Here is a 14,927-nt window from a genome sequence, read left to right on the forward strand (position 1 = left end):
CAGGGGTAACGGGGACCCTGTGGGACGTGGGGGTCCTGGAGGGACCCTGGGGGGTAACAGGGACCATGGGGGTAACAGGGACCATGGGGGGCCCTATGGCAATGGGGACTTTTGGGGGGGGTAACAGGGATCCTTGGAGGGAGCAGGGACCCTGGAGGGGCAGGGGAGGATGGGGACCCTGGGGGGGAAAAGGGGACTCGTGTGGGTAACGGGACTCCCTGTGGGGAGCAGGGACCCTGATGGTTAGTGCCCCTCCGGGGGCTGGCGATGCGCCAGGCGCGGGGTGGGGGACCTGCCCGGGGGGGGGGCTGCCCCACGGTGAAGCCCCCCGGCCACGGAGGCGGGAAGCCCCCTGCCTTTCCCCTGCCGGAACTGTGGGGCCAGCGAGGGGAAGGGAGCCTGGGGGGGCCCTGTCCACATCAGCACGAAACGCCGCCTCCCCCCCCCCCCGGGGCTTGGCCCCCTCCCTCCCCTTTCCCACGGATCCCCCCAAACCCCTTTACCGTGCTGGGGGTGGCGGGGGGAGCGGGGGCCCCGACCCCCCGGCTCAGCCCGTCCTCGCAGCAGCCTCCCGCCTGAGCTCATCGGAAACTTTCCTCCGGGCGCTCTCGGGGTGGGGGGGCAAGGCAGGGGCTGGCTGGGAGCAGGGTCCCGGCGGCGGGGGCGAAGGATGCTTGGGGACCGGCAGGAGTCGCCCAGTGGGTGCTGGGCGCCCGGCGAGGGGTGTCCGCTCCGCCGGAGCCCCCAGGAGCCTCCCCCGGCCGGCCGGGCCATATGGCGCTTTTAAAGAGCATCCGATTGCTTTGCCATCCGTGCGCATCTCTCCGCTGCCGCCGAGCCCCGTGCGGGAGGCCGAGCGGCACGCGGCAGCCGGTGGCCCCGGCTCTGCCCATGCTCCGGGGGGTCCCCCCCCATGGCTCCGGCCCCGGGTGCTGTGGGGCACCCCAAAGCGTGGTCCGCTGGAGAGCTGGGGCCGCTCGGGTGCCTTCGCAGTGGGCTGGCGACTCGGGGGCCGCCGCCGGCGCGACGGGGGGCTCAGCCCCGTCGGAGCGTCCCCGCCGAGCGGCTCCTGGGCGAACAGGGCTGGAGCCGGTCGGTGCAACGTGGTGCGCGGACGGACGGGGAGGGAGCGTCCGTCCTCTCCCCCAGCCCGCGCCGGTCGGGAGTGGGAGGCGGCAGGGCTGGGACTGGAAAGGCGAAGCTCGGCATGAGCTAATTTCGGCCCGGGAGAAATGAGAGCCGGTGGCCCCAGGCCGGCGCGCGCCGTCTGGAGCTGTGGCCGGCAAGGCAGTAATTTGGAAGAAATTACCCCTCTGCGTGCCCTCTCCTGCAAGCGCAGTCGTAATTACTTCAAATTGCATGTTAATTTTCCAAGCAAATCCTGCTTCCTTCGTTTGCTGGTGTCAGCGTCTTGACTCTAGAAGCGTTTTTAGCTCTGGGAAGAGGGACTTGTTTGGCTCCCTTTGAAGGGGCAGCTGCGGCTCCGGGCTGCCGGTGCTGTTTGGAGAGGGGGGCTGTGGTGTGCATCGATCCTGCCCCCGTACCTGGGCCAACCTGCCCGTTGCCTCGTACGCCGCCTTCCCCCTTAGCTGGCTCGCGGCTGCCTTTGCAAAGGTGTACGGAGGGAAACTGAGGCACCCGGAGCCCAGGCGCCTTGTGCGTCGGGCGTTAGACCCGGGAGCCTGGTCTCTTCGCCCTGCTGCTCGCTGGACCGGTGACGCGTGTTTGTAGGGAGGAGGTGCTGAGCCCCATCCACTCCTTTTCGGGACAGGGGCCTCCTCAAATCCCACAGGATGGAGGGGGGCCGTCTGGGGCCGGGATACGGGGCTGGGCCGGAGCCGAGCTGACGCCTCTGCCTCTTCCGCAGGTGCGTGACGGACCACAACTCGGACAACACCACGGAGATGCTGCGGGAATGGCTCGCGGCCGTGGGGAAGGACTATCACTCGGTGCAGTGGCAGGCGGAGGAGGAGCCCAGGTGAGGCTGCAGGGCCCCGTCCCGCTCCCTGCCCGGCTGCCGGGGAAGGGCCCGGAGCAGGGGCCGGCTGCAAGATGCAGGCTGTGAGACCTCGGCGCCTTGTGCCCCCTCCTCCTTCAGCCTCTCCCTGTTGCATTTCCTTACGTGGGGGTGCTTGACCCCCCCCGAGCTTTTTGCAGAAGATGCTCCATCTCCCTCCTCTAGCCTGGGGTGGCTCCAGCCTGGTTTAGGACAGGCTCCGGAGCCGCCGGCACAGCGCGCGGCGCGGGGCCGCCCCGGCGCAGGCTCGCTCGGGGCGGGAGGCCCCGTACCTAGCTGCAGACAGCGAGAGCCTGTTTCCAGCCGGCCCCTCCGCCTGGAATGCATTTGCCGGGGAAGCCGCYGCGACGCGAAGCCGCCCTGGGCTTGGATTTCTCCCCCTCTCGCTGCCTGGGCAGCCGCACGGAGCCACATTGCCCGCAGGGACCAGGGACGGGCCCGGGGCTGGGGGGCCGGGAGAGGGCACCCACCCAATCCCTCCGCTCCCGAGCGCGGCCGCTGCCAGCACGAGCCCGCAGCGAAGCAGATGCTGAGCTGACTCAGCCAGCCGGCACGCGGTGCGCACCGAGTTTAGACGTTCCCTGCGACCGCTGTTAACCCCTGCTTTCCCCGGCGCAGCTCCTACCCTGACGAGCTCGGTCCCAAGCACTGGAGCGACAAACGCTACGAAAACCTCATGCGGCTCAAGCAGGAGGCTCTGACCTTCGCCCGGGAGCAGCGGGCTGATTACATCCTGGTGAGGAAACTGGGAACGGGGTGAGCGGGACCCTGCCCCAGACACCCCCCCCCCAGAGCCATCCCGGTCCCCCCAGCTCCGGGGCAAATGCCGCCGTGTGGGAGGTGGCAGACGGGAGTTGCGGCCGAGGGCGGCAGATCCGGACCTCGGGGATGTGTGTTTTGCCCCTAGTTTGTGGACACGGACAGCATCCTGACCAACAACCAGACCCTCAAGTTCCTCATGGCGCAGAACAAGTCGGTGGTCGCCCCCATGCTGGACTCCCAGACCTACTACTCCAACTTCTGGTGCGGGATAACGCCGCAGGTATGCCGCGGGCGCCTGGCTTGCTGCGCGGGGCTGCTGCTCGCCCCGAAGAGCCCCGCTGGTGTTTTCCCCRGCCCCATGCTGCTCCGTGTCCTCAGGAACGGCATCTCTGCGGCTCCCCTTGCTGCCGTGTGCTGTAGCGTGGGATGGAGGAGCCCGTGGGATGGTCGAGGCGTCACGCCGGTGTGTGTCGTAGGGGTACTACCGCCGGACGGCCGACTACTTCCCCACCAAGAACCGCCAGCGCGTAGGCTGCTTCGCTGTCCCCATGGTTTACGCCACGTTCCTGATYGACCTGCGGAAGGAGGAGACGTCCCGGCTGGCCTTCTACCCTCCCCACCCCAACTACACCTGGTCCTTCGACGATATCATTGTCTTCGCCTACTCGTGCCAGGCTGCCGGTGAGGCGCTGGGGGCCCGTGGGAGGGTCGTGGCGGCGCGAGGGTGGGCAGGCAGTGGGGCCGTTGGCCCGAGATGCTCACCCGCTCCATCCGACAGGCGTGGAGGTCCACGTGTGCAACCAGCAGCGCTTTGGCTACATCAACGTCCCCGTGAAGGCCCACCAGACGCTGGAGGACGAGCGTGTCAACTTTGTACATCTCACGCTGGAAGCCATGGGTGAGCGCCTGCGGGTGAGCGGACCCCCGGGGATGTCCCCCGGCCCCCTGCACGGGGGTCCTGCTGGTGGGGTCGGTCCCGGCGGCAGGGCTTTCCGGCTGCCCCCTCCAGCCCCGCGTCCCGTCTCCCCGCAGTGGACGGCCCCCCGATGCAGCGCTCCAGGCACATTTCCCTCCTGCCCAAGCCGCTCACCAAGATGGGCTTCGACGAGGTCAGTGCCCGAGGGACCCCCGTGTCCCGGGTCAGTGCCCGTGGGGGCTCCCCGCGGCCGCGCGCGTCGTCCCCGGCACCCCTTGGCGGGACCCTCCGCTTCCTCCCCAGATTTTCCTCATCAACCTGGTGCGGAGGCCGGACCGGCGCCGGCGGATGCTGGACTCCCTGCGGGAGCTGGAGATCGCCCCGCGGGTGGTGGACGCCGTGGACGGCAGGTGACCGCGCCGTGGCGGGGAGCGCGCGTGCCTGCGCCGGGGGCGGTGACGGGGCGCGCGGACGGCTCTCGGCGCCTCGCCGACGCGGCCCCTCGCCTCGCAGCACCCTCAACAGCAGCGACATCAAGGTGCTGGGCGTAGACCTCCTGCCGGGCTACTACGACCCCTTCTCCGGCCGCACGCTCACCAAGGGCGAGGTGGGCTGCTTCCTCAGCCATTACAACGTCTGGAAGGAGGTACGGCGCCGAGGGGGGCTCCGGGGGGCCGGGGCGGGCTGGCGGGGCTCACGCCTCCGTGCCCTCCCCGCAGATCGCCTCCCGGGGGCTGGAGCGGTCGGTGGTCTTCGAGGACGACGTGCGCTTCGAGGTCTCCTTCCCGGCGCGGCTGCGGCGGCTGATGGAGGAGCTGGAGCGGGCGCAGCGGGACTGGGACCTCATGTAGGCGGGGGCGCGGGGGGCGGCGCGGGGGGCGGCCGGGGGCCCCGCGTTGGCCCTCACGGCTCGCCCGCCGCCCCCCGCAGCTACCTGGGCCGGAAGCAGGTGAACGCCGAGGACGAGGCGCCCGTGGAGGGCGTGCGAAACCTGGTGGTGGCCAGCTACTCCTACTGGACCCTGGCCTACGCCATCTCCCGCCGGGGCGCCCGGAAGCTCCTGGCCGCCGAGCCCCTCTCCAAAATGCTGCCGGTGGACGAGTTCCTGCCCATCATGTACGACAAGCACCCCAAGTAAGGAGCGGGAGGGGGCCGCCGGGGCCGAGGGACGTGTGTTTCTTCTCCGCTGCCGCCGCCTGCCCCCCCTGCCCCGTCCTCCGCGGCGTTACTCATGCCGAAGGAAAACATCTGCGCGCATGAGCTCATTCCCCCCCGGACGCTGCTTGGCCGCCGGCCGCTGGAAAATGGCCCTGTGCCGGCGCGGGGCGGGGGGACGGCGGCGGCGCCGACGGAGCCGGGATCTCAGCCCCGCGGCTGGGGGGGAGCAGCCCCCCGGCGCTGGGACCCCTGGGTCTGGCATGTCCCCTGCTGAGGGGCTCCCCCTGCCCCTCGGGCCGGGKTCGGGGGGGGGAGAGGTGATTTTGGGGGGTGGGCGAGTCTGGCGTGTCCCCCGCCGCGCTCCCTCCGTGCCACGGAGCTGGGCGATGCTCCCCGGCCGGCCGCATCCCCCCGGGCACGGTGAGGGTGATGGGGGGGGGGAGCGCTCCTGGCCCCGCCGCGGCCGGGGGCAGCGGGTTTTAAGGCGGCCGGCCCCGGCGTGGCGCGTTGGCCGCGGTTTGAGACGTTCCCTCAGAGCCGGGGAGGAGGGAGGAGGCCGTGCAGCCGGGCGCATTGCCTTCCCCGGGACCCCTTGTCCAAGCACGGCGGCGAGCGTCTTCCTGCCCATCGCCTGCCCCAGGCGGTGGCTTCCGCAGCCCCAGGTGGTCAGTCCTCCTTTTCCAGCTCTTTCCTCTCCACTGAGCCATGCTCCGTATTTGGATGTGTTCTCCTGTGTCTGCTCTGCCTTCCCCAGCGAGGAGTACAAGCGGCATTTTGCCCCGCGGGACCTGCTGGTGTATTCGGCTCACCCGCTCCTGGTGCATCCCACCCACTACGCCGGGGACACCAACTGGCTGAGCGACACGGAGACCTCCACCATCTGGGACGACGACTCCAAGAAGACGGGCTGGAACGGCTCGCAGAAGACCCTGAAGGATTCGCGGGGCGGTGCGGGTCACTCGATCCGCTCGGCCGCTCGCGACGAGCTCTGACGGTGAGCGAGGCCTCCGGGAGCGGCCGCGGGACACGTGTCCGATCCCTTCCTCCTCGCTGCCGGCTCACGTGGCGCTGGGTGGGGGACTGAGCAGCCAGAAAGCATCTCCCTGTGAGCACTGTGTTTGGATGCATCTCAGCCTCCTGTTTTTTTCTGCTGCCTGACTTCTTCCCATTGGCCTTGAAGCACCAGGAAGCTGAGACAAGGCGCCTTCTCTTCCAGGCAGGGAAACTGAGGCAAGAGAGGGCAAGGGCACAGTTCATGGCTGTGCAGTCCCTGCTGGGGACCCAGGTGTCCTGAGTGGGGCTAGAGGGGACCAGGAGACCAGATTCCTGCTGTTCCCGTCTCCGTGCCTCTCTCCCATCAGTCGAGCAAGGAAGGGATAAAACTCTGTCACCTTCTGCAAAAGCCACCCTAGTTTGAAGAGTGCTGGGGCCTCTCGTAGGGGCATGTTTCACCCTGAAGGTCCTGGTCCTTGTTCGCCCTCCCGCACGTATTACGGGAGGTCCGCGTTTCCCAGGGGAGACCATGCAGGGAGACGAGCGTCCCGGCGTCAGCGTTTGCTGCGCCCGCCGGCGGCGCCGCCACGGTTAACGCTGGGCCACGCTTCCCCTGACACGGTCCTGCTGTCTGAGGTTGCTAGTGCTGGCAGCGACAGCCGCCCCGGGAGCAGCCAGGCCGGGGGAGGCTGCGAAGCAATCCGCCCTTGGCCGTTCCTCCAGGCGCGAACGCGTCAGAGGGCCGGGGCAGCCCGGGGGTGCCGGGGTTAGCAAGCCGGCAGGATCCCGGTTCGCACCCGGTGGCTCCTTCCCGGGGTCGGGGCTGCCAGGGCCCCCTCGGAGGCAGAGCCGGGGCGGCGGATGCTGCGGCGTCCGGGGAGTTTGGTTTTTCACGCCGGCCGTGCGAAGTGACCCTGGCTGGCTGGCGGAGGAGCCAAAGAGAGTGGGAAGGTGGGAAGAGCTTCCAGCCCCGGCGCGATGGGCTCGGCAGGCGATTGCCCGCGGCGGGTTGCTGGCACCGAGCGCCGYGGTGGCTCCGGGATCGAAGGCAGGGCTGACAGGGGTGGCAGGGGTCGGTTGTCCCTCTGCAGCCAGCCTGGCCTTAACCACTAACGCGGTGCTTTTCCTTTCTCCCTAGGGACGYGGCACCGTGACCAAGGTGGGAGTGTTGCAGGCTGCTGCCCCATGGCTGGTCCTGCCCGTTCGTGGTTGAGCGACTCAGCCGCCCTGGCTGGACCCCCCGGGGTCCYTCAAACTGTGCACATCAGGCCCCGACGCAGGATTTGTCCCATGGGCTCTGAGCAAGACCCCAGAACTCTTTCCGTGCTCGACGGAGGGACTTGTGGACCTGTGGACCACGACGCTCCATCCCTCCTGGGGACACATCTCCCTGGGAGGGAAGGACAGTCCAGAGCAATACGAAACTCCACCGTCTCCTGCCCGTCTGGACTTTGGGGGTTGTTCTTCCGAGAGCCGGCTGCTGGTGGAGCCCGGGGCGCGGGCTGTATGTTACCGTTCTTTCGTTACTCCTTGGACGTTGCACGTGGATCTGCAGGTGCTGGAGAAAGGGGGGACGCTCACGAGGTGGCAGGCTTTGTCCCTTGCTGCCATCTGGGCTTGTCCCTTGCCGGTGTCACATTGGGGCTGAAGCCCAGGGAGGATTAAACCAGACTTTTTTTGAGCTGCCGTGCCGGGGGGGTTTGCTCCACTGCGCGGCCTTGCCCCACGTGGCGTTCCCCATCGTGTCCCTCGGYGAGGGCCTGGCGGTCCCTTGGCAGGTGATGGTCCACCGGGGAGCAAAACCCATCCAGGGGGAAGGGCGGGAGGAAAGCGGGGTGGGAGGAGGAGGAGGGAGCTGCTGTGGCGCCGCGTGGCCGTGCTTCCCTCGCCCTCCCAGGACATCCCACCCCTGTCCTTGGAGCTGTAGCAGGAGGATGCAGGGATGACCCCTGCGAGCTAGCACCGGGCCTGGCCGGGCAGCCCCGCGTGGCGTTGCCGGGGCCGGAATGCTGGGGCCGGAATGCTGGGGCCGTCGCTGCGGAGGCTGCTGCCGGCTGGTGGGGCGGCAGGGCTGGGGCTCAGCCGTCGTGCCCCTCGCCCGCGGCCCCCCTCGGCACAGCGTGGCCGGGCGGGCGATGGCGAGCGGGCAGGCCGTGCCGCTGGAGAAGCCGGAGTGGGCGCTGGAGGAGCAGCGGCAGGTGGAGGAGGCGCTGCCGGCGGCCCTGTGCCGGCGGGAGGACAGCATCGCCGCCCTCCGCGACYGCCGGCCGCTGCCGGAGGAGCCTGGCGAGCCCCACGGGGAGGCCTTGGAGGCGCAGCTCGCCGAGGTGTACCGCCTCGCCCAGGAGCTCCGGGAAAAGCTCACGGTGGAGAAATCGCTGCTAAGTAACGTGCGGGGGGCCGCGGGGGGCCTGCCCTCCCCTCCCGCCTCGCCGCGGCCCCGGCTCCTCCTCGGGGCCGGGGGAGGCCGAGCCTCCCCGTGCGAGGCTGCGCGTCCCCCCCCTGCGTCCCGCGTCGTCCGGTGCGGAGCGCCTGGAGGGGGCTCCGGGCTGAGGTCAGGGTGGGTTTGGTGCCGGCGGGAGGACACAGCCAGGAGGACGCCGGGGCGCAGGCGTAGGCTCGGGGCTGGAAAGGCGGGTGGTGTTTCTGCAGAGCTCTCCTTTCCCCGGGCACCGCTGGTGGAAGTGCTTCCCCTGTGCTGGTGTTTCCAGCAGAGGCTTTGGCCCTGGAGCCAAAAGCCCAACAGCAGCTTGAGCACCAGCGCGTGCAGCTGAGACCTGCTGGGCACCAGCCCGTGTTGGGTCTGTGGCCAGATTCGGAGGGGAGGCGTTTGCTTGTGTGGTGCTAAACCTCAGCTCTCCGGAGCAAGCAAATGCCCCGCAGGGCAATGTTCGGCTGAAAACCAAGGGTTGCCTGSGGTGGAGGAGCAGTTTCCTTAGAAATGCTGCAACCAACCCTTGTCCAGGGGAGCTGGGGGAGATCCGAGCTCCCTTCCAGGCCCCTAGTGCCACCCTCTCTCCACCCCTGCCTGGCACCTGGGTGCCCCTTTCGGCATCGGACTAGCAGCTGGGTGGGTGCTGAGGGGACCCTGGTTGCCACGGTCCTCAGGGTGGGTGCAGCTTTCCAGCTCGCTGTGAGCGTCGTCACTGCCGTGGCTGTTGGCACCCTGCAGCATGTCCGGCAGGAGGGACCTCTCGGGGTCTCTTTGGCAGGTGAGCAGGTGGAAGAGCTCAGGTTACAAAACGGAGAGCTCAAGGCCAAAATCACATYGCTGGAAGAGCAACTGAAAAAGGAAGAGGAGAAGCATGAGATCATAGTCAAGATCCTGGAGCAGAAAGCAATGCTGGACAAGGAGAGGTCTGTCTGGAGATGAGAGGCTTCCCCAAGCCCTGCTCCTGCCTGTTCCTGTCACTTTACTGTGCCTCAGTTTCCCTGCAACTGGGGATGTGGGCAAATGCTTTCCCAGGCTGCCCAGGTCATCAGGAGAATCAGGGCTGGAAGAGTGGGTGACATGGAGGTGCTTGGGAAAGTGCTGCGAGGGATGGAGTGAGCCTCCATCCTGGCAGGGTGGTGGGTACACCTGGGGGTAGCTGCAGCCTTAGCCCTGCAGAGGTGGGTTTCACCCACGGTTTGGGGGGCTGTGCCCCCTTCTCTTCACAGCCTGATGAAGGAGATGGAGCAGCGGGTGGATGCTTTGGCAGCTGAGATGCACAGGAGGATGTCTGAGACCATCCAACAGGTCATCCAGGAGAACACAGCCCTCAGAGCCCAGCTGGGCAGGTTGAACAACTGCAACAGGGACCTCCTGAAGGATAACGAGCAGCTCCAGGTGGTCATGCGTGACCTGAAGATCCAAGTGGATCTCCTGGAGGACAGGGAGAAAGAGATGGCCAGGCGCATGGTCTGCAACCACAAGGTCCCAGCCCCCATCCCRGGGAGGGATCGCTGGGGAGCAAAGGGGTTGACATAGCCATGTGCAGCATTCATCCCCCTCTCCCTGGGAAGCCGGTATTGGGGTGCTCTGAGCACTGGAGCAGCTTTGCAGTGGGGAGACAGTGTGTGTGGGAGGGGAAGTGAGTGTAGGCAAGGGTGGCACGGCAGGGTGGAAAGGTGATGGGAGGTTGGGGACATCTGTCCTCTGCCTCTTTGCCTGTCTCCTGGTTGCAGGTGATCTCGACGCTAACCACGTTATGTGAGATGCTGCAGGGGCTAGGGGACGAGACGAGGTAGAAGGTCCAGTGCCAGCTGGAGCAGCTGAAGGAAGCAGCAGCGGCGCTGCGGTATGTGTGACCCAGCAAGGCTCCCAGGTCCATTCCAGTGCCTCCTGGGAGGTGGGTGAGAGGCTGCTCGCTCTGCGGCGCTGCACCCAGCAGACCTCACAGGCTAGTAGCCTGGACAGGACCTGCCAAGCAGAGCCCAGGGCCTTTGGGAAGCAGCAGTGCTGGGGGGAGAAACTCTTCCTTGGGCTGCCTTGTCTGGYATGAGACCTATAACAGCTCTTGCCAGGAGGAGCCAGAATTTCCCCATCTGTYGAAAACTCCAGTGTTTTGGAGAAGAAAAAAAAAAAATCTAACTCCAAAACTGTGAGACAACCCTGAAACTTCCCAGCCAATTGCTTCAGCTCAGTGAGAGCAGATCTCATGTGTTGGTGAGGTATAAAATTCCAGGCGGCTCTTTATTTCCACTGTTTTTCAACGAAGTCAAAGTGKTTTTGGAGCCTACAGAAGTCAGAACAGGAAAATCACCATGAGGGTGAAAAGAGGGACACAACACTCAAAAGGGGACCCCCCCCCCCACACCTTTTCTAAAGCCCTTAAGATTAGCATTTTCCTGAGGGAGAAATAGCTGCAAAGAGYTGGAGTGGAGGAAGCAAGGAAAGGCAGACCTGGGCATGAGGGGGGCACCGACTCTGCCCCCAACCTGGCCAGGCTCAGCACCTCCATGGTATTGCCCACCTCAAAGCTAGATGYGACATGGGGTGCTGGTGGCTCCCTTGCTCCAGGCCATGCATGTGCCTGTCCTTTCTGCTCCCACAGCTGTGAGGAGGAGGAGGACTCACGGGCAAAGGTGGGGAAGATGATGTCTGAACAGCAGCGCCAGCCCAGGACCTCAAAAGAGATGGAGCACATGGGGAGCATGGAGAGTATTCTGAGCAAAAGCAGCGCTAGCAGCAGGGACCKCAGGGAGGTGAGAGGCTGCAGCCCCTGGGGCTGAGCCCCAGGACATGATGTTCCCTCCCCAGCCACACCAGTTGCGGTCACAGAGCTGTGCCCTACCCTGCATCTCTTCCCTCTCTGTATGGCTGCGATCCCATCTTCCTGAGCAGGAAATAGCCCCCARGATCCCACTGGAACCAGTGACTTTGCCTTGTAGCCTGCTGGGTTGGAGCCCAAGGGTTATCGCAGCAGGCACCCAGCCAATTCCCTCTTGTTCCTGTGCAGAGGCCGTTGGAGAAGAGGGGAAAATCCCAGCGCTGGGCCATGCTGCGGAACAGGCTGATGACGCAGGAGCTGCTGGCTTTGAAGGATAGCAAGACCCATGAGCTAAACGCACCCAAAAGGAGGTACACTGCATCCCTCTCCCGCATGCATGCAGCCTTCCTCCTCCTGGCACGTTCAGCAGGGCCCTGCTCAGGCCCCTTCTGCAGGGGTCAAACCCTGCACACTGGGGCCACATTGCCTCCATCCCCTCCCTCCCTGAGTGTCTCCTCTCCCCTCTGGCCCTGCAGCTCTAGCCAGGTGCATCCAGTCTTGCCCCCAAGAGACTTCTCTGGGATCTCTAGCAAGGTGCCCTTCAAGATGCAGCTACTTGTGACCCACCTCATGCCTAGACTGAGAGGCTCCGGCCACCTTCACAAGCTACCCCTTCTGGAACCACCCATGCCCCTGCCGCAGCCTGATGGTGAGACACCAGGAAGAGCTGGGGGAGCCCTCAGAGGGGCTGTCTGGCTCCTGCTACTCATCCGTTCCCCTCTGCAAGTTTCCCTCCAGCCYGGGCTGGGGGAACAGGGACAGGAACATGGATTTGAGGGGACGCGGTTGGGCTCTCTAAGGCTATCTGTCACATTTGAACTGTGTCTACAGCCAATGACAACTTCTAGTCCATGAGATGGACAGGACGATGCCCAGAGTTCCAGCCAGGACCAGCCCAGCAGTCAGGGACAGCCGGAGTTCAGCTGGTGGCGCAGGGGAGAGCACAACGGGACCCAGCCCTGCAGGAGAAGGAGCAGGGCAGAGCTGGGGCTGTGGGTTTATTTCACGTCTGTGCAAAACCGCCTTATAAAGCCATCGCAGAGGTTTGTGCAGGAGAGGAGCTGCCTGGATCCGTACAGGTGAAGAGAATGGGGCTGGACTGGGACTGTCCTAGTGTCCTGCCAGGACGCCTGGCAAACCCCGCTCTGCTCAGCACCATGGTCACCCAGGAGAGCCCAGAGTGCTCTAGCCATCAGCCACACAGGTCCTCCAGGGTTAGCGTCACCCCCTGTCCCCTGGCTCTCCCCTGGGTGCTCTCCTCTGCAGGATGTGCTCTAGCAGGCAAGTGGCTGCCTGGGCCAGGACCTGCTGCAGCATCTCCTGCTCCCTGCTGCTGAATGGGCCCAGGACGTAGCAGGTCACCGTCGTTCCGCCCTCCGGCCGCCCGATGCCGACCCTGAGCCGTGTCATCTCCTGTTGAGGAAGAAGGAGCGACTGGAGGAGCTGCTGGTGGCTGGTCCCCACCAGCAGGCACCTGAAGGGGCCAGGCTGAGAGGGGAGCTGCCCCCAGGCACATCAGCATGGCAGAGGCTTGTGGGCCCTTGGCACAGAGGTCGGGAGCGGAGCCCGGAGGCCCTGGAGCTAGCTCTGAGCAGCTTGAGGGGACGAGGGACAGTGCTGCAGGGGGGCGATGGCCTGGGTGACAGTGAGGGAAACGGGCCTCCCCACCTTCCCCTGGGGTGGTTTCAGGCCCTGTTCCAAAAACCAGGAGTTTGGGAAGAGGCTTTTGTCRGGCTCGGCTGGGCCCCAGGCTCCTGCCAGGCCAGGCGGATCCACTTGAGCTAATTGTTTCCATGTCCTCGACTGGGGCCAAGCCAACATCAGGCCCTCTGGGAAGCAGGGGCAGAGGGAAGGGGGGGGCGAGCACAGGGGTGGAGGGAAGGGGGCTGGGGCTCGTCCGAGGGGCGCGGGGGGTGGCAAGCCAGCACCAAGGCAGGGGCAGGACAGATCCCCTTCCCCAGGAGCCCACTCACGTCGGAGCGCAGAGCGCTGATGCAGGATCGGACCCCGTTGTGTCCCCTGGGGAGGGAAGAACAAAACCCACCGTTAGTCTGTGAGAGACCCCCCCGCCACGGGATGGTGCTTGGGATCCCTCGCTGCAGGGACTCTGGGCCGTGGTCTGTCCCAACCTGGGGGTGCAGCTCCTGTGCCCTAACTCTGCAGGCACGTCTGAGCTCCCTGGGGCTGAGAGGGGCCGGCTGTGGGGGGAACGAGGGGAAGCAGGGTTGGGACAGCACGTTCTGGGCATCTCGGCTCTTACTGCAGCTGGTGCACGTGCGACTGAGCGCCGTGGCCCAGCATCCTTCTGGGCAGCAGCTGCTGAATTTGAGCAATCCTGCTGCAACCAGGATAGGAGCAGTTTCCAGCACCATCGGCACCCCAGCCCACAGCTGAAGAGTTCCTAAGTTAAACGTCTCGGGGCTGATTCAGGAGCTGATGCTGGGCTGGCGGAGTGGAGGCATTGGGCCCTGGAGTACTATATAAAGTCCATGTGGTGCAGCTGATGGGCTGGATCCAGCTCACAGCCGTCTCCAGGAGGCTTCCTGCCTTTTCTCTGCCAGGGCAGGAATTGAGAGGCTGCCCAAACAGCCAGCTGTTGCCTCTGTAGCTGGGATCAGGCCCAGGGCTTGGCGCTGGGGGGGCTGCAAGCACTGGCGGGCTGGCGGTATGGGGCCAGGAACTGCCCTGGTGCCCATAGGGGCAGGGCAAGGCCCCAAAGCAGCTCGCACAGGCAGAGCCTGGGCCACCCGGAGTGGCTTAGAGCCGCTGGGACGCTGCTGTTCTCCCCTCCCTCTCCCCCCATACCTTGCGCTGCCTCCCAGCTTGATGGCCACCTTCCCCAGCGCCTTGTCCAGGTCATCGTGAACCAGGTAAATGTCTTCCGGGCTCAGGTTGTACATCTTGGCTTTAGAAACRCAAATACAGCCCAAAAAGTGAGGGGGACACTGGTTCACTGCGCCCCAGGCCCACAGAGTGGGGCTGCAGGGACCCTGTGCCGCAGGGCAGGGGACACGGCAGGGCTGTCGCGGGGGCTGGTGGCGTGGTGGTGCGTGGAGGAGCCTGGGCTGCTCTGCAACTGGCCGGTTCCCCTGCACTGCCGGGGCCACCCAGCAGCTAGCTGGGGACCGTGTCCAGGAGGAGCTACGAGCCGAGGGGAGGTGGCTGTACAGAGAAAACCCCTGCAAGGGGCGTCTGAGGGGCACGGCAGACCCAGGGCAGAAAGCGGGGCCCTGGGCTAAGGTAGCAGAAGCCCCACGGGATCCCAGGGATCTGCGAGCCCCCTCGGGCTGGTCCCCGGGGACGCTGCCGAGCCGCTCACCGGCGCTGGCGACGCTGAGCCCGTTGAGGTTCATCAGCCTCCGCGGCTTGAGCAGCACCAGCTCCACGCCGTGTGCCGCGGCCACGGCCACGTCAGCGCAGCACCGCCCGTCCGCTCGCCACCGGTCGGCCACCGCCAGCCGCCCGGCCAGCCGGTCCAGCACGGCCATGCCCACGCTGTGCCGCGTCCCTCGCAGCCCGTAGTTGCCCAGGCCTGCCACCTGCCCCGCGCCACCGCCGGCCATCAGCCGGGCTCCCCCCGGCTCCGTCCCCCAGGTGCTTCCTGCTCTCCCTCAGACCCGCTCCCCTCCAGATCCGATCCCCCAGATCTGCTTCCCATTAGACCCGATCCCCTCTAGACCAGATCCCCCAGGTGCTTCCCCAGACCCATTTGCTCTCCAGACCAGATCGCCTGCAGACCCGATCCCCCAGGGCTCCCCCAGATCCACTCCCTTCAGCCCCAATCCTCTGCAGACCTGATCCCCTCCAGCCCCGATCCCCCAGGGTTCCC

General features: G+C 66.3%; 2 protein-coding genes across 2 annotated transcripts in view; one reads left to right on the plus strand and one right to left on the minus strand.

Annotated features, from left to right (window-relative positions):
- The window catches only part of CERCAM (cerebral endothelial cell adhesion molecule), an 8,280-nt gene extending 841 nt beyond the window's left edge, over positions 1-7,439 (plus strand). Inside the window, exons 2-13 of the mRNA XM_026059706.1 lie at positions 1,868-1,978; positions 2,636-2,753; positions 2,925-3,059; positions 3,256-3,460; positions 3,558-3,677; positions 3,812-3,888; positions 3,999-4,105; positions 4,209-4,341; positions 4,415-4,542; positions 4,626-4,829; positions 5,608-5,847; positions 6,985-7,439. Coding sequence (XP_025915491.1) covers positions 1,905-1,978; positions 2,636-2,753; positions 2,925-3,059; positions 3,256-3,460; positions 3,558-3,677; positions 3,812-3,888; positions 3,999-4,105; positions 4,209-4,341; positions 4,415-4,542; positions 4,626-4,829; positions 5,608-5,845 — 1,539 coding nt within the window. The 5' untranslated portion in view covers positions 1,868-1,904 and the 3' untranslated portion in view covers positions 5,846-5,847; positions 6,985-7,439. The remainder of the gene's footprint in view (positions 1-1,867; positions 1,979-2,635; positions 2,754-2,924; positions 3,060-3,255; positions 3,461-3,557; positions 3,678-3,811; positions 3,889-3,998; positions 4,106-4,208; positions 4,342-4,414; positions 4,543-4,625; positions 4,830-5,607; positions 5,848-6,984) is intronic.
- A 4,412-nt stretch (positions 7,440-11,851) lies between these two features.
- PTRH1 (peptidyl-tRNA hydrolase 1 homolog) lies at positions 11,852-14,713 on the minus strand. Its single transcript, XM_026059714.1, has 4 exons — positions 14,418-14,713; positions 13,904-14,003; positions 13,072-13,117; positions 11,852-12,511 (listed from the first exon to the last, which is right to left on the minus strand). The coding sequence occupies exons 1-4, from the start codon at positions 14,659-14,661 to the stop codon at positions 12,320-12,322; spliced, it is 582 nt and encodes a 193-aa protein (XP_025915499.1). The 5' UTR covers positions 14,662-14,713; the 3' UTR covers positions 11,852-12,319.
- Positions 14,714-14,927: the final 214 nt, after the last annotated feature.

The sequence above is a fragment of the Apteryx rowi genome, unplaced genomic scaffold (genome assembly GCF_003343035.1).
Source record: "Apteryx rowi isolate R43461 unplaced genomic scaffold, aptRow1 scaffold_16, whole genome shotgun sequence".
NCBI lineage: Eukaryota > Metazoa > Chordata > Aves > Apterygiformes > Apterygidae > Apteryx > Apteryx rowi.